This window comes from Gouania willdenowi, chromosome 6 (genome assembly GCF_900634775.1).
Source record: "Gouania willdenowi chromosome 6, fGouWil2.1, whole genome shotgun sequence".
Taxonomy (NCBI): domain Eukaryota; kingdom Metazoa; phylum Chordata; class Actinopteri; order Blenniiformes; family Gobiesocidae; genus Gouania; species Gouania willdenowi.
Genome location: NC_041049.1, coordinates 56,316,022 through 56,340,746, shown reverse-complemented (window position 1 = coordinate 56,340,746; position 24,725 = coordinate 56,316,022). Strand labels below are relative to the sequence as shown.

General features: G+C 36.4%; 2 protein-coding genes across 8 annotated transcripts; one reads left to right on the top strand and one right to left on the bottom strand.

Annotated features, from left to right (window-relative positions):
* Window positions 1-1,520: 1,520 nt before the first annotated feature.
* On the bottom strand, window positions 1,521-16,017 carry ldhd (lactate dehydrogenase D). The gene is made up of 11 exons (XM_028449894.1): window positions 15,873-16,017; window positions 14,691-14,803; window positions 14,476-14,617; window positions 12,048-12,189; window positions 10,865-11,024; window positions 8,357-8,556; window positions 7,591-7,719; window positions 5,891-6,018; window positions 3,858-3,948; window positions 3,667-3,778; window positions 1,521-2,275 (listed from the first exon to the last, which is right to left on the bottom strand). Exons 1-11 carry the CDS (start codon window positions 15,963-15,965, stop codon window positions 2,107-2,109), a joined length of 1,479 nt encoding a protein of 492 aa, XP_028305695.1. The 5' UTR covers window positions 15,966-16,017; the 3' UTR covers window positions 1,521-2,106.
* Window positions 16,018-16,931: 914 nt separating this feature from the next.
* On the top strand, window positions 16,932-24,073 carry fam169b (family with sequence similarity 169 member B). 7 transcript variants are annotated; one of them, XM_028449878.1, is made up of 8 exons: window positions 16,932-17,040; window positions 17,135-17,212; window positions 17,518-17,657; window positions 18,720-18,977; window positions 20,076-20,265; window positions 21,210-21,392; window positions 22,324-22,448; window positions 23,774-24,073. In XM_028449878.1, the coding sequence occupies exons 3-8, from the start codon at window positions 17,523-17,525 to the stop codon at window positions 23,819-23,821; spliced, it is 939 nt and encodes a 312-aa protein (XP_028305679.1). In that variant the 5' UTR covers window positions 16,932-17,040; window positions 17,135-17,212; window positions 17,518-17,522; the 3' UTR covers window positions 23,822-24,073. The 7 variants fall into 7 exon arrangements, with proteins under 7 accessions (XP_028305679.1, XP_028305680.1, XP_028305684.1 ...); XM_028449879.1 differs by having other exon boundaries at window positions 16,937-16,997; XM_028449883.1 differs by having other exon boundaries at window positions 16,938-17,212; window positions 18,720-18,819; window positions 18,892-18,977; window positions 20,103-20,265.
* Window positions 24,074-24,725: the final 652 nt, after the last annotated feature.

The following is a 24,725-nucleotide window of genomic DNA, read 5'->3' as shown; positions in this document are numbered from 1 at the left end:
TAGCACCGGGGGTTGTCTGTAGGGCAACCGTACAAATAGACAATTTCTTTTCTTTACGCTTTTATGCTATGACTTGTTTCTGATTTTACATTCACTAGGAGCACACATGTATATGTACAGAACAAAATGACTAACAATGCTCTAATGATTCACCTAACAATTTATTTGCTCTATGGAAAGAAGGGACCATCATCAAGAAAGCAGGGTTCAGGGGTTCCAAATGTCAATATTGCCTAAAAAGTAACAGAGAAAAAGTAGGAACAATTAGTTTAAACTGGCAAATAATGGGCATGACAAATCGTATTGCATCAATTCACATGAAATATGGTGAAAAGAGGTTAAAAGTTACAATAATGGGTCGACCGGTGTGAGAGGTGGAAAGGTTTTATAAATGCCAAAAATGTTTTTAAAGTAGAAACTGGAGTAGTGTAGCAAAAATGCATTAAAAGGAACAAAAACGTGTCAAGAAAAAGTGATGAAAATAGGTTAAAATATGGCAAGTTTGGTGTAGATACAGACAATGGATAAAAAGTAAGTAAATTGGCTCAAATTGTTCAAATAAATATCTGTTTTTTTAAAGGCATCTAGCGACCCCTTCCCAGTGCCTTGCAACTCCAAATAGGGTCCCAACCCCAAGGTTAAGAACCCCTGTTGTTGAGGATATCACTGGACTTGCATCCCAAAAGTGATCTGCAATCATCAATAATCCTCTGTGCGTGTGTGAGGAGGTGGGCAGTGCCCTTATCTTGCAGTAGGCGGCAGTGTAATGCACATACATACATATAGTATGAGCTTGTATGCATTATTTTTAAAATCACATGTAAGCTTCATTTTAAAGTGAAATTTTTTTAAAAAAATATTTAAATTAAAGTAAATCTAAGTGGTCAAACATGGAGTGAGAACATGTATGTCGGATTGAGAAAAAACAACAAAAATCAGTAAATCAAGCTGTGTTTGTGTTGGCCTGAAATAAGCTGAATTTTAAATGAGCAGATATTATTTTCATTTGTCATTTATTACATTTTTTGGTCAGTTTCCATGACATCTCTTACTTTCTTTACATAAATTGATAGCATACTAAACAAAATGGAGGTCTAATCATTGCAATCAATTATGTCGAGTGGAATGAGGTGTTTTTTTAAAAAAAATTATATTAAATAATGTTAAACCATACATTTTTTTTCTTTAGGGAGGCTGTGAAAAGATTTTCTGCTCTGACAAATTGTGGATATTATTTTGGCAATGATGAATCAACTTCAAATATTATTAGCAATACAGTATATTGAGTGATTAAAAAAAGGGGGAAAACCAAAAAGCATGTAAGCATTTGTAAAATCTTTATTCAACAATAAAAAAAACACAAAGTTTAGATAGAGTTGTTTCTCCACAAAGAACGCAATTCATTCTTTTTGATTGATACTAAAAAAAAAAAAAATACAAATTAAAAAAAATTAAAATAAATGTCTCTAACAAAATAAACAACTAATAACTATATGACATTTTTCTATGTTTTTGCCCGCTTAAAGATTTCATTATAAAGTAAGTTTCTGAATGGGCGATAACACATTTATTCTGACAATGACGTGATAATAGATACTTCAGTGTGAATATTTTATTAATTTTGATCTCACACAAGATGATCAAATATCTTTAAAGTGATACATCTATCTCTAATTTATCATATACACAAGAGTAATTAACCAATACTGAAAAAATAAATATAATAATAATTCTTACCCTATTTTTAAATTTTAAAACAAATCTGTTTTTGTTTTACAAGTTTATGTGTGAAGACATACTTTATTTAAAAAAAAATAATGTAAAAAAATATCCTTATAACAATATCAGCTTTCCAAAATAAAATAATATTTCTTTTCCAAAGTTTATTCATAGGTGAATTAACTCTCATTCTGCTCAAATATTTAACTAAATTTTACTCTGTGATGGACAGAGCACTGGCCTATTAAGTTAATCCACAGGCATAAACACACATCTTTCATTTCTTGGGCCATGAGAGGAACATTCTGGGGAGAACATTCCAACTCAAAGGTCAAAGCCAACGACGTGACCTTTTCTACGCTGATACAATTATGTTTATAGTTCTTATCATTGCAGAACCTTCCCAGGATTCATTAGGTTTTTTGGGTCGAGGGTTTCCTTAAGGCTCTGCATAACCTGGATGGCCTGGGCTCCCATCTCTTCAACCAGCAGAGCTCGCTTACCCAGACCCACGCCATGCTCACCTGTACACGTGCCGCTCATGGCCAGTGCACGCCTGTAAGAAACATAAATGGTATCAGATCTTATTCCTCCATAATTTACACACATGAGTTCTTAATCGTTCTATAATAGTTCTTTACAAAATCCAAAATATGATTCGGTTTTGATCAGAGTTCGAAGTCACTTACTGGACACTGAAAAATGATATATTTTTCATGTGTCTTCCTTAAAAATGTATATTTCAAGTTAATGATTCATGTGGTATGCATGCATCTATTAGGGAAGAATTTTGTCATTTTTTGCACAAATTAAAAAATGACACAAACAGCCTGTCTTTACAGCCAATCTTCTTTAAAAATGTAATATGTATATTTTTTGGTGCCAAAGCTGAATAATTACCGGAAAACTCCCAGTATTACAATTAGTAGAAAGTAAAAGTTGCTTAAATCACAACTTATTGAATATTTATAGAAAATACATGCAAGGTAATATAAGCTTTGAAAAGACTTAACGATTGTGACACAGTCTCAAAAACTTCAGAATGTTTGAGATTTAAAATATATTACGCAACATGGAAACTTGACAGTATTATTATATCACATACAGCTTCATTTTAAACCTTATTTATTAATTTTATATCATATCTAAACTGTCTCAATCCTGTCAACATATTATTTAAAAAGGAGCTGCTATACACCTTAGATGGTAACTTCATATCTAAAGACGAGTGTGTATTTCACTATGTGGTAAAATGGAACATTTTTTTTTCCCTTTTAACTTATAACCAACAGCTCAGTGTTTTTCAACTTTGGGGTCGTGACCCCATGTGGGTCCGCCTGAAATGTCCAGTAATAAAAAAAGAAAAGAAAATGACTGATTACACTTTCTTTCTTAATTTTTAAAAACTATTCTTTTTTTAAAGTAAAACATGACACAACCTTAAACAACTATGTTATACTTTAACTTTCTCCAATACAAATCTAGTTCAAATAAAATGCAGCATAAAAACATCCAAAATAGGATTTAGTTTTGATCACAGTTCAAAGTCACTAAAAAACGATTTATTTTCCTTGTGTCTTTCTTAATAATGTTTATTTTAAGTGGTATGCATGCATCTATTATGAAGGAATTTTGTCTTTTTTGCACAAATAAAGAAACAACATAAACAGCCTGTCTTTAGGCAATCTTCTTTAAAAAAATACAAATGTATAATTTTGGTGTGAAAACTGAATAAATTGCCAGCAAACTCCCAGTATTGGAATTAGTAGAAAGTAAAAACCACAGCTTATTGAATTGTTCTTCTTTGTATAGGTAATATAAGCTTTGAAAAGGCTTAATGATTGTGACACAGTCCGACTAAAAAACTTCAGAATGTTTTATCAAGTTTTGAAATACTTTTCTACACTCCTGAGATAAATGAACAACAGAGATCAAACATTCATTGACCTGGCCAGTCTCTCAGTGAACAGATGAACTCTCTGCAGCTCATCAGGATCGTTGGGATCCAACACCATCAGGCAGTGGAAGTTTCCGTCCCCCACATGACCTGCAATGGGACCTGGCGTCGGATGAAAGAACCAAAATCCATCAGAGACAAAACATGTTTGTATTTCCCAGCTTCCCATGATGCATTGTACCTGTAAGTTTATTTGCGATCAGGTCTTCTTTTGTCTCTACTATAATCTGGGGCAGCATGGACAGTGGGACACACACATCTGTGGCATATGCCTGCACACACATCACAAGGAGGGAGGGGTGTGTGTCAAACAGGTAGAAAGCATCAATCTTTTGGATTTCCAACAGGAAGTAAGTGGAGATACAGTCAGTTAATAGGAATTTTCAGATTTATAAAATTCTACACGTCTTGGCAAGTGGTTACAAGTAGGGTTAATTACATTTTTCAGAGCCATCTATAAAGGAGAATAAAGGGGAGAGCTTTTTGGGGCCAATTCATAAAGTGAGCAAAATGATGGTCAATTGTTCTATTAATCTGTGATAACCACATTTATTTATTTATCTGAATAATATCCACTGTTACAAAGGAAGTTTAGTATTATTTGTGCTAATCAGAATTAAAATGGGTTAAAAGCGACCAAAAATGGTGGTGAAATGGGATTTTAAAAACCATAGAAATTGGTTAAAAGTTCCAAATTAGAGTGGCCAAAAACAATTAGAAAAAGTGGCAAAAAGGGATCAAAGTGTCAATATTGGAACAATTAGTTTAAACTGTCAAAAAATGGGCATGGCAAATCGTGAATGTGGTTAAATTGGCAAAAAATAAGCATGAAATATGGTGAAAAGAAGTTAAAGGTGACAATAAAGGGTCATCAAATGTGACAATAGGTTGGAATAGTGGTGGAAAAGGTTTCTAAGTGCCTGAAATGCCTCAAAAGTAGAAAGAATGTGCAGGAAAGGCATTGAAATTTGATGGAGAAGTGGCAGAAATGGGAGTAATGTAGCAAAAATGCATTAAAAGGAGCAAAAATATGGCAAGAAAAAGTGATGAAAATAGGTTAAACAAGAAAACATAGTCATCAACATCCCCCGCCAGATTGGTTCTCATTATATAGATGTATACACAAGAAGAAATTATCACATCAGAATATAAAATTACTATCTTAAACGATTTCTAAGAAAAGCTGTCCCCTTTGAAGATACCTTGAACAGAGTAAAAAAAATGGCACAAGGGCAATAACTCCAGAAAAAATCTTTGTACACTTCTCATTTTCGAACTCCATCAAGGTATTGATACCCTAAAGCCACAAACCGAATTTGGTAATCCTATCTAAAACAGTTTCTAAGAAAAGCCATCCCGTTTGAAGATACCTCAAACAGAATTAAAAAAAATGGAACAAGGGCAATAACTCCGGAAGAAATAATTATGAGCTTCTCATTTTCAAACTCCATCAAGGTATTGATATCCTGAAGCCACCAAATTTGGTTATCCTACCTTAAACGGTTTCAGAGAAAAGCTGTCCCCTTTAAAGATACCTCGAACAGAGTAGAAAAACGGAACAAGGGCAATACTGTAACTCTGAAAAAATAATTGCGTGCTTGTCATTTTCAAACTCCATCAAGGTATTGATACCCTAAAGCCACACACCAAATTTGTGTATCCTATCTTAAACAGTTTCTGAGAAAAGCTGTTTCCTTTAACTTGGTCGGACGAACGGAGCTAAAACCTATATCCCCCTTCGACACTTTGTGGCGGGGGATAATAATGGCAAGGTTAGTGTAGTTGCAGAAAAAGGGTAAAAAAAAAAAAAAACAAGCCAAAATGGGCTCAAATTCTTCAAAAATTACTCTTAGTTTCTTGAAGATATCTGGCAACCCCTTCCCAGTGTCTCACGACCCCAAGGTTGAGAACCCCTACCCTAATGTATGGCGTTGTCACCACCAATTGTAAGACATTTTATTACATAATAACTATATATAACAATTCATTTACTATCTGAGCTACGCGTTGTTGAAGTTTCGATCAGTGGATTTTCGGATGCCTTGGTGTGCAGAGGCAACATTAAGTCAGCCATAGTTAAATAAGGAGGATGCAGATAGCAAGAAAAAGCTTACCAGTTTATAGCTAATTCTAAAGCTTCACATTTTTTTTTAATGTGCGATATCTCAGTGAGTTTGCAGTTTGCTCAGTAAAATTGTGTGAATACTTCTTTACCTTACAGCCAGGCCTGAGAGCCAGTGCAGCGTACCAGGCATCATGACGAGCTTTCCACAGTCGGCTCCGTGTCTCCTCATCTTTTGCCCACTGAAAGTCTGAACCTCCGTTACATTGAGTAATCTCTTCTGTAGAATCACACAGGCACAAAATAACATCTGTATGAGATCCAAGATAGTTATCATATGTCAAACATTTTATTTTGTCAGTTATGTCTTTTAAAACTTCCTTAATGTTTCTTTAGTTATTTAATCCACACGGTGTAGAAAAAAGGGAGTTCATCTTATGGTTACCACCAGCATATGAAAAGATTACAACGTACCCTTTAAAGCGTCAGTATTATGAAAAATTCACTTTATAATGGTTTTGCTACAGTGATTTACATTCCTTTAACCTCATTCAGAAGGCCAAAGTTGACAAAGTTCTGTTCATTTCCTCCCTAGCTATTCCACATTTTGTAAAAAGTCAGCTCCAAACGAGCGAGTTAGATTTTTCCCCCTTATGACTCATAAGGGGGAAACTCCTCCTCCTGAGAATCCTTGCTCCTCCTCCCCTACATAAGAATGTGAGCTCCTCCCTCTCAAACTACCTCACAGGTCAAAAAAAAAAACTTCTCCAGCGCTTTCAACACCATTCCTCCCATGCTGCTGCAAAGGAAGCTGGGGGATGCGGGAGTGGAGGAACATCTGGCAGCATGGACCATCAACTACCTCACAGACAGACCGCAATATGTGAGGCTGCGTAACTTCACGTCTAATGTGGTAGTCTGCAACTCGGGGGCCCCACAGGGAACGGTCCTTTCACCCTTCCTCTTGACCCTTCCTCTTCACCCTCTACACGGCAGACTTCACCCACAACTCCAGCAGCTGTCACCTCCAGAAGTTCTTAGATGACTCAACCATTGACTGTGTGTCTGAGGGGGACAAGCTGGAGTGCAGGTTGGTCATCATTAGGGATGGGAATTGATAAGAAATTAGAGATTCTGAATCCATTATCGATTTGATTCCTTACCGATTCTCTTATCGATGCTCATTGGGTGAGGGAATGAAATAATACAAATGGATTTGTTTGCTTTAACTCTTTATTATCTTATCTTTGTCTCTTTAATTTCCTGCTGGGATATCAGCTCTATTTTAATCCACCAGGTAAGGCAGGTATAGATTGTTTTCACTGGATAATAATATATACAATAAATGACACTTTGGCTACAAACATTTGAGAATTTTTATAGTGCCCCGCTGGCGGGCTATAGAATTCTCTCCCATCAAATTTCCAAAAGTGCTAGGATCGGGGCGAACAAAGTATCAGCGGAAAGGTCTGGTCCCCCCAAGTCTGAATATGTCCATCATTCCCAGGTAGAGACTGAACTGCGGAGGAGGCCCCAAAAAGTCGATATTTACGTCTACCTTTGTCAATGGGAGTTGGTGTCTGTAGACACGCCCACTCATGCATATACATGAAGGTCCAAAAACGGCCTGTATTTAGAAGCGTCATTAAAGTGACTTTTCAGAGGGCTAAAACTCTGGAAAACAGGAGAGTTTGGGAAAATAAACCTTAAATACTGTGTTGTTGGGGTTCTTAGAACAATTGGAGATAGCATATAAGACAGTTGTATATCTGTATTGTAAAGTTGTACGTTTAAATAGTGCGATAAGATAGCTGTGAGCATAACATCGAATTTAACATAAACACTTACACACCGGATGTGTTGACTTGCTCCTCAAGGCTTCGTTCCGAGCCGTGAAACTCCAGGAAAAGGGTTGGTGTCACAGGGTAAGACAGAGAGCTGAACCTGTTGCACGCATCAATCATCACATCATCCAAAAACTCTGAATAAAAACACACAAGCGAGACACAAGGGGAGAGGCATCAGAGTGATGGATCAGGATACGCTCATTTTTTTTTATCCGTCAATGCATGTTATTGATCTCATCTCCAGCTAAACTGGGATATTTTCTTCCCTTACAGATTTCATTACCCTCCAGCAACAAAAATCAGTTTTTCTCAAAAGATCAATAAAGTTTTATATCATTGTTTTGACTGTAATCTCTTTTCACCTCCAGCCTGCTTCGTGTTTCGGCTTTCCTCAATCATTTTTCCTGTTCTCCACAAAGCCTTTGATTAACATACTTAATGTTGCATTAGATAAGATTTACGGATGACAATTTAATTGCATTAAAAACCAAGTTGGCACTGCCGGTTTCTTCTTGTTTAATCATAAAAAAACAAATAATTAGACAAAAAAAAGCAGCATGCTTTTTTTTCTCATTTACAATCATGCATTTCACAAAAATCTGTTTTCTTATGAAAACTTTCAACTTTCCCAGTCATTACCATACCCAATAATGGGATTTTTGTCTATTCTTTCATCATGTTTTATTAAAATCCTAAAATAGTGGTTTCATGACTATTAACATATCACAGCATTGTTATCAAGAACAAGCTGTTTTCTTCTTCCGACCTTACCGATACGAGCAATGGGGACGCCAGATTGCAGAATCTGCACAGTGCTGTCCACAGCAGCCTGAACGGAGGGGAAAGAGCAGACGGCCGACACCACAGCCTCTGGAATACCGTAGAGTCGTAACGTTGTTTTAGTGATTATCCCCAACGTCCCCTCAGAACCAACAAACAAGTTTGTTAGGTTATAGCCTGCTGAAGTCTTCCTGAAGAAACAAAGAAGCAAATACAAGCCATAAAGGGAAGCTGCTATAGTGGGATCAGCATCTGGATACACTGCATTTCCTCCATTGGAAACAACAAGGGGACTTTAAACTATTACATTACACTGATATATCAGAAAATAAATATCTGCATCACTATGTGTTGGAGAAAAATAAAAATAAACAAAGAGGAATCTTTGTTGGGGAAAAAATGTGAAATAAGTTTGGTTGATTTTGAATTCTGTGAAGAAATTTGAAATTTGATAAATAAACATGGAATTTAGTCTAGGGATGTCTAAATCAGTGGTTCTCACCCTTTTTTTTAATTTCTAAATCCAAGTACCCCATTTGTCGGACTACAACATTTTGCTCAGGATACTATGAAACAACTACTATAGAGTCGTTGGAATAATCAAGTGATAACACACATTATAAAAAATGAAACAGTATTTAGTGCTTCCTGAATATATTTATTTCTATAGTGTTTATCATTTCCAGTCATCTCCCGCATGGTGTGGGACCAAAACTGACCCTGGTATTTTCAGTTCATGTTCTAATCAAGATCATTTTCATCACCATCATTATGATGATTTTTTTTTATTTTTTTTTTTTAACAAAAAATAAACAATATACCCATAAGACTCTGGAATGTAGATAACAAAATATTAGTAAAAGATCTCAGCCATGCGTTTGGAAAACGTCCTTCCAACTGTTGTATCAGACCAAATTGGTGGCAATATATTGCTGGCACTAGATCCCGAGAAGGCTTTCGACAGGGTCGAGTGGGATTTTCTCTTCTCGGTCCTGTCGAGGTTCAGATTTGGCTCCTACTCTATATACTTCTTCAATTCAGCTGCTTAACGCTCAGCCTAACGCATGTGTTCACGCAAATAATATGGAATCTTGCTCTTTTTCTCTCCACCATTCAACACAACAAGGCTGCCCTTTTTCTCTCTTGTTGTTTGCATTGGTTAAAGAACCTCTTGCTATTTTGCTGCACTCTGCGGGGGATTATAAGGGGATTGTAAGAGAAGATGCAGAACATAAAGTGTCCTTGTATGCAGATGATCTGCTTTTATACATTTCAGATCCTTCTCTGTCTCTACCAAAAATTATGGCCATGCTATCTGACTTAGGGAAAGTATCAGGATATAAAATTAATCTGTCAAAAAGCATACTGTTTCCGATCAGGGAAAATTTCTGGCCTCTTCAGCAAAAACTTTGTGAACCTACGTATATAAACAAACGGAGCAACGGATCGAGAAGTGGTCTAATCTCCCGATCTCTCTCGCTAGCCGAATTAATATCAGAATGAATGTTCTGCCAAAATATTTATTTTTATTTCAGTGTGTTCCAATTTTGATTAATAAGAAATAACAAATGTTTTACTCAATGTGACAACCCTCTATTAATTATTATAATGATAAGTACATTTTGACAGACCTCCTAATACTTAATTTAACTTAGTTATTTATTTTTACTTAATACTTCAAATGTGAGCAGGATTTTTGCTTTGTTTTTGTTTTTTCGTTTTCTTTTCTGTTTGCATTCATACACAATAAAACAGCATACAATGTAGGTGATTTGTATAAAACTAATAAAGCTAATTAAAATAACTGGAGAAAAAAAACTTAATAAACTATATAAACCCCCTTCTTTTTAATGCTCTCATTTGTTAATTTTCAACTCTTAAGAATTTGAAGATGCAAGATACTGTTTTGTTGTTATTTATTAATGTTAATTTACTTTTTAAAAAGTTTTTTAAATTGTCATTTACACGATGGAAATAAATAAATAAACGAATAAATCAAATCAATCTCTTTCTCTCTCAAGTACCCCCTGCGGTGCCATCTCGGACCTCCATTTGAGAAACACTGGTCTAAATAATAAAATAGTTTTTACTTTAGATTACAAGGGGAAGACTACTAACTAACACTAACTAACCCTTCATCGTCATCTACCTCCTTCTTCTGCAACATTTTCTCTAAATTAATATCCATTTCTGCTGCTTTGTAGGTTAAGCCGAGCTGTACCTGCTATCTGGACCAAACTCCACCCTCCCTCCATCCTCTCTTACCCCATCTTTCTAAAACAAAATATCAGTTCACCTTTAAAATTGAGCTTCTCTTCAGTGAAACTAAATCCACATCATCCAAATCCAACAGTTACTTCCTGACCATTGACAACCTCCTTAGTTTCCCTCCATCACCGTTTTAGTCCCACATTAATGACATTACCTCGTCTGCTTATTTCTATAAACGCATCACCATTTTCTTTCCTACTTTGTGATGTTTCATCAGGCCAATCATACCTGGGACGTCTGCCTTTTCCTGCTGTGTTTATGATGGTTCCGTCAGCCAGCACCACTTCCAGGTTCATAATGTTTTCCCTCATAGTCCCATAACGCACAGCGTTCGTACCAGACGCACTGGTGGCAGCCATTCCGCAAAGAGACGCATCAGCTCCAGGATCTAAGACAATTCACAAGTTTGGATAGAGATGATAGAGATCAGGGTTGGGGGTCAATTATAATTGTGTAATTAATAATGAACTACAATTATGGCAGAATTATAATGTAATTCTAATTTTAAAAAATCTGTTGCTGTCGTAATTGTATTTGAATTGTTCAGATAATTGACTTTGTAATTGTAATTGGCATGAAAATTCAATACAAATTTTCAATTATAATTTAACACCAAACTGGGGAACCATGTTACAGTTCTATGTACAGTTCTACACATATGTAGTTAACAATTATTAAAATATGTTTCATATCAAGCTTTCCCATATTTTACCATTTAACAAAAAATTGAAATCAAGTCGTATACTGACTAAAAAGCCAAAAAAAAATGTTGAAACCTATATTTTCATTGATTAGGAAGTCCAACAAGATAACCAAAATATAATACATTTCTTTCCTATCTATTGGTTACCTTGTTAGATGACATATATTTGTTTTTAGAGTATTTTACAGCTGATTTAGGACCCGTTATCATAAGAGATGCTAACAGAAAGCTAACACAAGAGGAAGGTTAACTTTCATTGGGTTATCAATTTCAGACTCAGTAATTGTTAATTAATTTAACATTAGTAACTGAAAAAAAAACATTAGTAATTGAGAACGTAATTGTAAATGACTTTCTGTGGATAGAAAGATTCATTGTAATTGTAAAATTCCAGTCACTGTAATCGTAAATGACTTGTAATTGAACATGGGTGATTGAAAACGTAATCGTAACTGAAATGTTTTTTGTAATCATAATTAATTACAATTATAGTTCTTGAAAAAATCTCTTGCTGTTGTAATCGTACTTGAATTGTATTTGAGTTCAGCTAATTGACTTTGTAATTATAATTGGCATGAACATAAAAATCAGTCATTTACCAGTAAATTGTAATTTTAAAATGTAATTGACCCCAACCCTGATAGAGATACCTTAAAACGTTATGGTTGCTACATTCTGTCTTTACAGGGTTAAATTGAAATAACTTGCCAACAGGAAACCAGAGGCCAGTGTCTCTCAGGTAGGAATTGAGAGCCTTTCGAGTCACACCCGGCTCCACCGTGACGTCAAAGTCCTCCACGTGCAGATCCAGGACCTGGTCCATGTTCCTTAAACTAAAGCACACGCCACCCTGAAAGCCAGTGGAGAATAACCAAAATGTGAGGGAAATATGAACTGTCTTTCACCAAGGCTATATCACATATACATTGATTTTTCGGTTACACTTCACATGAAGTTTTATCCCTAATGCTGCGTTCACACCAAATGCGGCGTCGGACGCATCTGAAACGTACCGCAGGGTTCGCAGGATCAAAAAATGTCCCCATTCGCTTCATACGCACGTCTGAAGTGAAGCCCCACCCACCAATGACACATCCAACTCAGTGAGTTTCACTGCCTGCTGAAGCGAGGAACGACACTCCTTTTTCTCCTCTCATAAACATAAACCACCAGTGAAAAAAGCTGGTGTGATTAGCGGCTAATGCTATCCTAGCTCAGTGCCGACTTTCAAAGATGAAAACTACAGAGAGAACTTTTACCTGCTACTACCTCCTCCTCGCTGGTTCTCCTCCAAATCCTTCCTAGTCCAGTCCCAGTTATAAAGGCCGTGTCAAACAGCTCCAGGTGGTCACACACAGCTTCTACTCCATGGTTGCATGGGTGAACAGACCAGTGTCTGTGTTAACGACCTGACGTCATCGTCAACGAAGACTCTGATTGGCTTTTGTCATGCGAAACGGTCGCAGGAGTTCAATATTTTCAACTCTTACGAATGTGCGTAAATCCGTATAATCGGGAGTGTGCTCGCACGGCCAACGCACTTGACGTGCGGATCAGACCACACTGCCGCACAGGAAAGATTTTGCATCTGGGATGCATCTATTCATTGACTTCGTATGTAGTCTGGACGTACGGACATTTCGTGACGTATCCAGTGAGAACGCAGCACAAGGCTGACATTATGCTGTCATTATTATGACATAACACCTGTCATTAGCATGAATAAGGTGTCATGAAAGCTGTCATGTAAGTGTTGTTCATTACCCTAACTCTTCGTTACCCTAAAACAGAGATAGGCTACTTCTATCAGGGTGGGGCCCACAAAAATGTGATTCGAGGGCCACATTATCAACTTTTATGTTAGCATTTAGAATAATAACCAATCTATCAATACAGGAAAGAACTATGGCTTTTGTCTATGTAGTCCTTTTGTGTGGATTTTCTTGGTGTTTTTTGAGTTTTTAGACCTTTTGTGTATTTTAGAATTCATTTTGTCTAATTTATCAATATGGCAACATTTTGTTGCCTTTTTGCGTTTTTCGAGTCATTGTGTGTTTTTGTGATTTTTTTATTGTTATTGATGTCTTTTTGTGTATTTTTCTGTCATTCTGTGCTATTTCGTTTGCATTTTGTGTGTCTTGGAAGTCCTTTTGTATGTGTCGTTTTTGTAGTCATTTTGTGATTCATTCTTTGTTTAGTATTTCTTCATAGTTAAGATGCAATAGGCATAGACTGCCGGGGGGGGGGGGGCTGGCATGCTCGGTTGGAGAGAGGTTGGAGAGGGCGTTAAGAGCGAGGTCATTTAGGTTAGAGAGGGACCGGAGAGGGTCCCATTCCTCTCTCAAACACTCCCTCTATGTCTGCTTCTTCCCTTGTGTGTTTGCTCCTCTACTCCTTCTGGCTTTTGTCTTGCAGGTCCGTGGGATCCTCAGTGTGGAGTTACAGAGTCTCAACAACTCTGTCTCCACCCTTTCCTCTGCACACACCCAACACAGCATAACGTGGATGGCTGTTCATCATAGGAATGGGATCCACACAAGGTTCCTGCTGCTTAACATAAGGTTTTCCTTGCCTCCATGATGAATTCATGTTGGGTGTGGGATACATATGTATGTGTATATACGTATATATGCATATGTGTGTATCCATAAAATGAAGAGTCCGTCCTTAAGACTGCTCTACTGTAAAGTGTCTTGAGATACCATTGGTTATGATTTGGCGCTATACAAATAAAAGATTGATTGATTGATATTATTTGTGCACTTTTGTTGACATTTTGTGCATTTTGTGGTCGTTTTCTGTGTTTCTGGAGTTTGTGTCTTATGTTGGGCTTCATGTAACTTCAAATTTCCAGAATTACAATTTTGTTTTGGGGGCCGCCAGTTGCCTATGTATGCCCTAAACCCTAACCCCTAATCCTAACCCTTCCTAGCCCCACTAGAACTCTCCACCTAACCCAAAATGATGCCCCCATAGCTCCAAAGGTGTCATGATTTAGCGAACGACACTTAATGACAGCCTTCATGACACCTTATTCATGCAAATGACAAATAATGACAACGTAATGTCAGCCTTATGTACAAAACTTCAAGTAAAGTGTTACCGAGTTTTCTCATAACTTATGACGTCGTCTCACCTTCATTGCACCGACACCTCCTTCCAGACCAGTGCCAGTACCAAAGGGAATGATGGGAAGGCAGTGCATGTGGCAGATCTTGGCCAGTGCACTGACCTCGTCCACACTCCGTGGGAACACCACCACATCCGGAGGGCAACATCTACACAACAGTCATAAATAAAATCACTAAATAATTGTACATTTCCATTACATTTTTAAATAGGGGTACTTACTTGTGTACGGACTCATCTTTGCCATGTTGTTCTCTGATGGCTTCACTCAACGAGACACCGTCTTCACCGCATACAGACCTGAACGAAGGGAGAACGCCATCCACCACAGACTTCTGCAAAAAAAAAAAACAACAACAAAAACTCAACAAATCACTAAATAAACTTTTTGCGTCTTTTCATGGGTTGTCGTGTAATGTGCAATGCTTTCTGGACTGGTGGGTTGGTAGGGAGCAGGGTTGGAATAAATTAGAATTGCGATCGCATAATTGATCATTAATTGAAATGATGGCGTAATTGTAAATGTAATCTTAAAAATCTGTTGCTGACATAACCGTAATTAAATTGTAATTAAGTTGAATTGACTTTGTAATTGTAATTCCTATGAAAATTTGATGTTAATTGTCAATTATTATCTAACACAAAACGGGGGAACAATTTTACAGTTCTACACATATGTAGTTAACAAATATTAAAATATGTTTCATGTCAACCTTTCCCACATTTTTGAGGGCTATACTGACACAATAAGGCTCAGACACCCACAACAAAAAATATTAAAACCTATATTTTCATTTATTAGGAAGCCTAACAAGGCAACCAATAAATAGGAAACAAATTAAATGATAGATATTAATTTTTAGTGTATTTTACAGATGATTTTGGACCCACAAGAGGAAGGTTAAGTCTTATGGGTTAAGACACAGTCATTGTGATTAATTGTAATTTATTTAACTTTAGTAATGTTAAAATATATGTACATTTAATCACTACTAATGACTGTAGAGGGGGAGAGGGATAGATATGAGGGGGGGGGGGGGGGATGCATGTTTATATCTGTATATCTTTTTGGCAACTGTAAATTAAAAAATAAAACAAGACTAACGGAAAATTATCATTTCATTTTCTTTTTCAAGCAAAACTGAACGAAAAATCCACATCATTTTTAAAATACGAAAATAAAAAATATGATGCATTGGCCGGGAATCGAACCCGCGCCTCCCGCGTGGCAGGCGAGAATACCTGTCCATTTATTGACACTACGATAAAACCCATATACACGCACAAATGTAATGACGTCATAGGACTGTAGGTATTTCATCTTTCACGTGGCCAAAATTCTGACATAAAATGCCAAGCGGAAGTGTTTTGTTTTGTTGTTTTTTTAAAAACCCAACCACTCACCCTGCCGACGTTTCCAGAACAAATGTTACGACACTGCAACAAAAAGCTGCGACAGCGCACAGGCCAGAGAGCAGCAGACACGCCACACCACATTCTCTGTGTTCCAAAGAGTCAAAGTCAGCTCCAGGCTCAGCACAAACGTAAACAAATAAATAAATAAAGTTTACAATATAGGCCCAACTGCAACCCAATGATTTTCAAAATAAAATACCACCTACTGTGCATTAAATCGACCTTCTTGCACAAGGGTGTCAAACTCATTTTAGTTCAAGGGCCAAATGGGGGCCAGTTCGATCATAATGGGCCGCAGGTCTTAAGAGGGAAAACACACAAATTCAACATTGTTGTGCCCAAGTTTACACTTCCAGTTACAAATTACACATAAATTATGGAAGGCATCAACAATATCTAAGCATTAAGTGAATTAAATTACCTTTGATACATTTATTTTTTTTTGGCAATTTTTTATTTAATTCGGGGAGATTTTGTGGAATAATTTGAGAGGGAAAATGCAGGATTATGGAAAAATTTGGAATTCTTTCAACAACAATTTACAACTGAATTATTTAGTCATTTATACAATGATTATTGTTTTCTCTGTCACTTTCATTTTCTCAAGTGGGCCGAATCGTATACTCTGAAGGGCCGGAATTGGCCCCCGGGCCTTGAGTTTGACACAAGTTCTACGTTTTAACTAACCTAATGTTAATGTTTAGGATGCTACGCGTTATTAATTTAAGATTTTTTTTTTCTCCCTGCAAATTAGACGTAGTCAAACAAAAAGGAAATAGATGTTGACTGATCTTTATCTATAATGCATTTAATGGCATGTGAAACCTTCAAAGAAGCATTGAAGCATTAAATACCTATTTCTTAAAATAATAATAATAATAATAATAATAATAATAATAATAATAATAATAATAATAAAGTAAAGATAATTCAAAGTTAACAATTTTATTTTACAAATTGAATTAAATTAAATTGAATTTTATGTTGAAATCCATTTCACAGCTGTCGGTATTCTAAACCTTGTGAGTTTGACTTAAAAAACAATAATGTGACTTGGTGGTCGGATGGTGGCGCTGCAGACTTTCATAAAACGTTTTAGAGTCAAATGAAAAGGTAAACTTGTAGAACCTTTACAGGTAACGCTGGAAGTTTTAAGGTAAAATAAGTTGTTGGCTTCTCAAAAGTTGCGTAAGTCATTCTGTTCTTAAAGGTTCATTTCTTGCTTCGTTTCGCTTCGTTTTGGTCTGAAGTCCAAAGTGTTCACACCTGTAAACACTTGTGTTTATGACCTTCTGAAGGAGACGTTCCCTCATTGTTCAAGAGAACCTGTAAGTGAAAAAGTATGGTATTTTTATTATTTTTTAATTTATCATTGTATTAAAACGTGTAAAAGGTCTGTGTCACCTGAGTACTGGTAGTTTATGACAAGAAAAAAAAAAAAAAAAAAAAACACTTGCTCAATATATACACTATTGTTATTTTATTTTTTAAATGTATTATGAAGATACATTATTGTATGCTCATAATAGCAAAAAAAAAAATATATATATATATATATATATAGCAGTGTTAGTGTATAGTTATAACTATATTGTACATGCAGTGGTAGCTAAATGAATGCATCTTCCTTTAGATGACATGTATCCTGTTGACCTGCCAGATTTGAGCCCCACTGACATTACATCTTCATCAGAGCGTTACCTCTCTGCGTTGGAATCGGGACGTCTGCATAAAGAGTGCTTAGAGTTACCACCTTGTACCTATAAGTCTAAGGTAAGATTTGACTTACCACCTTGTACCTATAAGTCTAAGGTAAGATTTGACTTACCACCTTGTACCTATAAGTCTAAGGTAAGATTTGACTATCCAATATTTCTACATTTGATGGAGTGAATCCAACTCTACTGATTGACTGTAGAGTTGCGCATGCTAAAATAAACAGCAACTTTTGGCAACATTTCGCAACAAACCACATTTAAAAAAATGCACATTACTTTTGACCATATTTACAGCAATATTTGTAAAATTTATGATTTTTCTCTTGTAAAAATCTGTCAATGTCAAATCTAAATGTTACATTTAAATATAAATGTAAAATTTAAATATCTTTTGTACATCTTAAATGTAAATCTAAATGTCTCGGGTGAAACTAAATATTTAGCTCATATGCAAATTCCCGATTTAGATTTAGCATTTGACATTTAGATTTTAGATTTAACATTTAACATTTAGATTTACATTTAACACTTAGATTTGAAATTTAGATTTACATCTAACATTTAAATTTAAATGTAACATTTACATTTACATTTAACATTTAAGATTTAACACTGCCGCTTTAATTTTTACGAGAAAAAAATAACCAATATTGCTGTAAATCTGGTCAAAAGTGACATAAAAAAAAATCCCATATGTTTTAATTTATATATTTTATTTACTGTCACAGATGAAAATAAATATTTAGCTAATATGCAAATTCACCGTTTAAATTTATCCTTTGATATTTGTATTTTAGATATAACATTTAACATTTAGATTTAAATGTAACATTTAGATTTAACACAGACATTACATTTTTACGAGAAAAAAAACCATCACAAATTTTACAAATATTGCTGTGAATCTGGTGAAAAAAATTCACATATGTTTTTTTAAACGTGGTCTGTTGCTAAATGTTGCAACAAGTTGCTGTTTAGTTTGGCATATGCAACATATCACTCCCTTGATGGAAAATTGATTAAATCTCACTCTGGTGGCTAATTCTTCATTGTGTGATAATGTTTGATGTTTGTTGATGTGTGATTTTTTTTTTTTTTTTACCTTTGTTTTGCTCAGGCAACAATATCTGCTCCAAACCTAAGTCGACTGCAGCTGTTTGATGATCAACCTGTTTGTGTCGTGTTGGCACTTCACTCTTCAGATGAACAAGCAGAAGGTCTCCATGTGATATCATATGCTCTCATTCTACAACACAAAAATCTTGCTTCATACGGCTTTTGCCTTTCAGTGCTGGCTCTGTACCTGCATGACAGGTGGTGGCATCTGGAGGACGTCTTACGAACATCTAGCTTAAGCAGAAGTGGCCTTGTACCGGTAATCATGAACACAGGATAGTGCACCGTTGCCATCACTATGCCATCGATTTTTAGATTTTACAGTTCTTCAAGCAATGATTAAATGAATTCAGGGGTCACCAACCCTTCTGAGACTGTGAGCTACTTCAGAGGTACTAAATAATCACAATGCCTACCAGTTTGATACTTTTTAAATACTAACATTTCAAGATTAGACTTTAATTCGAGGGTAAGATAATAAAGGCAGTTGCTATCCGTACAGTTGTCGTATCAATATACCAACATTCTATCCATACGCAGCGCCCCTATTTGGCCAAATTAGGTCACGTGATAGGTCAGTCATTGGCCAGTTTAGGTCACGTGACTAAGACTAAACCTAACCCTAAAAATTCTTGCGATATTGAGTTATAACCTAACCATAACCCTAACCCCGCTACCTACTTGTACTTTGTTAATCGTACCAATAGCACCTTGGGTCGTCCGTACGGCAACTGTACAAATAAACACTTTGAATAACAAATGAAGACGAGCAGCAACTTAAAAATGTTGGAAATGTCAACGTTTCAACATGTAACACTTTGATTGTTTAATTTTCATTAGCAATCATCATGTTCCTAGTTTACTAGCCACAAACTAAAAAAAATTAACCCATTGTAAAAATATGTAACACATTTGTATAAAAATTCACTTTTTGTTTAATTTTTCAATTTTTTTTAAACCATAATGTTACCACAATTCAAACACTAAATCTGCACCATCTTTAACAAGATACAGTCTGTAGCAATTGAACACATTTGTCATGCTGTTTCAGTGAAAAAGAAACATTGAAAGATGGTTAATTTATAACTAAAACTTATCAAGTGCAGCAGCATTTAAATCTACATTTGTCATCTGTATTTATCTTTGTAAGTTTGAAGCCTGGGCAAGTAAATCAGATTTTAGATGCATCTCATTGGTGACTGGTGATCCTGAGGGCCCCTCACATGGTCCATGTGGGCTACCAGGTACCCGTGGGCCCCATGTTGGTGACCCCTGAACTAATTTATATACAAAAAAATCAAGCTCAGACACTAATCAAGAATTATTATACTTTTTTTTTAATCTGTGTTTTGTGAAGTTTCTTGGTGAAACTTGTGTCCAACAGGTTGAGTCACTCACTGAGAGGTTGGTCGTGTTCCTACTCAGTCAGGTAGTGGAGCAGCCATCAGAGGGAGAGGCCCTGTTCGCCCTCCATTCACACACTGAGAGCTGTAAAGTACTGTGGAGGGAGGGCCAGGCTGTGGGATTCTACTCTGTTAAACCCAAAGGTGAAGTAAAGGAGACAAATTGCCGTTATTCCATGTCATTTCAACACATTCTCAGATATGTTACTAGTGAAAAACTGTTATAAAACACAGAGGCATGCTACAATCGCCTCATGTAATGGATTTTCAATATTGGTGAGTGGTGAAATAGCCCCAAAGTTAGGGTCCAAAATAAAGATGAAGAAATTGCTTAAAGAAAAATAGATTTATATCCCAAGAAAGAGTCATCTTTGTACTATAAATTAAAACAGATTTTTTTTCTTACATTCCCACATGCAGTTATGGGCCAATGAAAATAGTAAAAAAAAAATTTTGGGGGGGAATTTCAAGAGATTGTCACCAAGAACCAACGCATATATCTGACTAATCATTAGTGATTTGAACAGTTCATGTACATACTGTAGCTCAAAGCTGATTAAATTCCAGGAGGAGCTGAGGCATGTTTAAAGTTGTTTATTGAAGGCACAAACACGTTCCAGCCCCATACTCTGACAAACTTTATTCCAATTTTGAGGAGCTGGCATGTCCATCAGATAGGATGTATAGCATATCTTTTTGTATATTCTCAGAAAGGAGGTGGAGCTGTATTACTATACTGAATTTCAGTTTCCTATGTGTTGTAGTTCCTGAGATATTGGAAGCTGAAAATGGAAAAAAATAAATAAGGATGAGCGAAAATTGACATACACACCACACCAAATGGGCCATATCTCAAAAAGAGTTAATGCAATTCAACTAAAAATGTTCAGTATGCCTATTGAATATTCACGGAACAATTGGTAAACATTTTGGATTTTTTTAAATCGAAATGCGTGGGCCATTTGTGAAATGACATGGAATGAACCAATGTGGAAAAGGGTTCAACAGAAGAAAGAAATTACATTTTGCTTCACTGCATGTGAAGACAATGATTCAGGCTTTAAAGACAATATGTACTGTCACATCAGGAAGCCTGTTAAACTGCTGGAGCGGGGCCTGTTACCTGCTGCCTGTTTTGGACACAGTGCTTGTGAGGAAGAGCTGCAGGAGGAGAGGCTTTGGCCTTCAGATGTTGAAAGATTTCTGCTCGTCATTCACTGTCGATGAGACTTTAGGAGTCAGTTCTCCTATATCTCCCAGCATGGCAGCAGGTGAGCTGAAGCACTTTGTTTTTAGTTTTCTTAAAGGCACACCGTGGACTTTTTGACCTAAAGAGTTGACCCATATGAGTTATTTTAAATGATTCCTCAGGCTTGACAGTATCAATGCTTTGAGCGTGACTTCCCTCATGAAATACCGTCCATGTAAATTTGGAGAGACGGACCGTCTTTGGCCAGGTCATGTGACCTGGAGAATGCCTGGAGAACGTATCACTTTACGGCAGTCATGTGACCACAGGCTCGGTTATACTCATTGGGCTAAGGTTTTTGCTAGTATTTTTCTGCCTGTTCGACTCCTGGCCATGGCCGAGGCAAGCAAAAATTTTAAAACTGCTTCTGAGGAGGCTAAAAAGAAGCCACCGAGACCAGGTCCCCTCCGCCAACCCGCCTTCCACTCGGCGCAAGACACTGCCCCGCGCACACCAGTCGTCCGCCGCGCCGATCCCCGGCGAAGGTGGCCGACGACAGCGATGAAAGGAAGTAGGTGGGGAGCCCCACCGATGCGGTGAGGGCGTCCAACAACGGGGAGAGGATGGCGGCAGCGGCGGTGGCGGCTGCTCCTCCAGCTGCAGCGTGAGCCCAGCCCCGCTTCGCACCTCAGCCCTTAGAGTCAATTCTTATCTCGAAGTTACAGGTCAACTACTGTCTGCATACACAATCAAAAGACAAGGGAGGCTGGCCCGACTGACTGTTTGTTGATTTTTGCGACAATGTTGCGGCGCTTGTGGCCACTAGGCCACTTGACGTGAAAGTTACAGGTCTAGCGCCCCTATTGGCCAAAAGTTACACAGTGTGCCTTTAAATCACTTAAAAAGATTATTCATCCAAAATGGGTGTGTCTCATTTACTCACATCCCAACTTTTTCTTTTATGAGAATAATATAAATCTTTAGTAAGCTTGTATTGGTTCATCATGTGTCAGTTCTCAGAATATTTCTGCAGCAGCATGAGGAGCACCGTGAGCATCTGTACGAGGTGGAGGCACCAGGAGGCTGGGCTCAGCGACAAAACATCTGGCTGAACATCCAGCTGGGCCGCTACTCATGGGTACTTACTTGTTAAATTGGCGTGTCACATTTCAAATCTGTATATTTCAAGATCAGGTGTCGATAACGGTTTGAGAGCGGGGGCTCGGCACCACAACATCATCAACAATCTACTTCATCAGATTTCTAAACAAAAATTTCAAAAAATGAATTATTAAAAAATTGTGTAAGTAATTAATAACCAGAGTTAAAGATCTATGTGTAAAGTTTATGAATACCAAATCTAAAAATAAAAATAGAAATCCATGCATGGACTCAGAATAAAACCCATGCTTCCCCTCTCTGGGATGGACTTAAAAGCCCTTTTCTCAATCCATTCTTTAGTGATTTTTTTTGTGAAAAAAACAAATTGAATCAATATTGTGGTGCTTTGTATACTGTAATAATAACTGCATCTTGAAGGTAATGGACATTGTTTTTAATGTGTCAGTGGCTGTTTTAGTTGTTTAAAAAAACTCATTCCCTTTTTTTGAATGGAAATTTTTGAAGAAAAAAAGATTGTGGTGTGATACACAATATATGTCATGAAGTAAGTCAGTGTGATTATGGCACTCATGAATTTAAAATAATAATTTTGAGTTTTCATAACTTCAAAAACATAAAAAAAAAAAAAAAATAATAGTAATACAATCGAATACAAGGAATGAAAAGATGGCATATGCACAGTTTGAGATACCGGTCACCGGTTTTACGTAAATACTACATTAGTTTGGTGGAATTAGCCTATATTAGTCCGCCGTAATATCCTCAGATTAATGGGTATTAGATCAAATGTTGTAAATGTGTTCCAGCAAACCTTGATGACACAGATTGCTTGTAGTGAGTTCAGGGTCGGCCCTGGGTGAAATTACATAAAAAAAGTGCATCCAAAAGTTAAAATAAGATATAAATGTTTCAGTACAAGGACATTTTTAATTTCCTGTTTGGTTTTACTAGTCAGTAACACACATCTTAAAACCAAAGAACACAATGTGCAAACAACACAATAGAATTATATAGAATAGAACAAGAGTTAAAATAAAATAAATATAAATATGGGCAGAAGATTAGCAGGTATAGTTACTGATTTTTAATGTTAATATTCAATTAAGAGAAAACATGTAATTTTAAAGGGTGTGTTTCACGTTTATTATACCTTTTTAAATTAGTATGTTTTTTTAAATGGGGGGTGCAATTTGGTGCCCCTCCAGCAGATGACGCCCTCGGCGCCGCCTGTGTTGCCTGTCGGGAAGGCCGGCCCTGGGCGAGTTTTATTTTTGACAGAAAGTGGAGGCAGATGTGATCAGTAACACCAATAATAGTCCTATTTAAATGCTTGACTTGCAGACTCACGCTGGACCTGACCCGACCTCTGAAGAGTTCAGCTCAACATAAGTCACATCGACTGAGGAACACAAGCAGCTTAGCCTCAAGAACCCTTTTTTAACCTTAAACTTATCCTCCTTATCCTTAAAATGCTGGCCCAAGTATAGTTATAAGTTAATTATCAATTTTATTATATTTTTGTTTTGTCTGTATCTTTCAAATATCAGTGGCTTCTGCTAAACACTATTATCACTGCATGCGCATTAATTAATGTGTTTGTTATTAGTAGTAGTTGTTATTATTAGTTTTTATAATTTATATTACAAAAATCTATTAAAAGATTAAACTCAAAGATGTTTTCCCCTCATCATTTTAGAAACTGAAATGATCCTGATTATGTATCTTTAGGTAATAAGTCATATAACATGGCTACAGTGAATATGATGAAAGTTCAATGAAATTCAAAACAATAAAATACACAATCATAAAAGCAGCTCTATTGGCTCTGGAAAGCCTGTTTTAAAAAGTCGTTAGCTGCTTTTTAGTTGGTATAATTTTGGGTATAATGCGCCCTCCACTCACAACCCCCTTCCTCCGCCAATTATGCTTCAGACGCAAACAAGCCATTCACAAATCACAAACAAATCAAGCAAAATGTATTGAAAAAATAAAAAATCTTTGTGATCTTTGTACTTGGACTTGAGATTTTTATCTGTAGAGTGAACATATAGGATGAGGTGCAAGGAGGCTGTATAGCAATGGATGAATATTGAACATCTTCATTGCTATTACTTATGTAAATCTTAGAAATATATCTATAGCTGCCTGTAATACATACTCCCATAAATATTGTTTATTAATAATTGTATCTGTAGGTAAAATCACATACTGTAACTAGGGCACTAATTATTAGTGTACCTATGTATATTGTTTGTTAAATCCATTGGTTATTATGTATATGTAGTAAACTGTT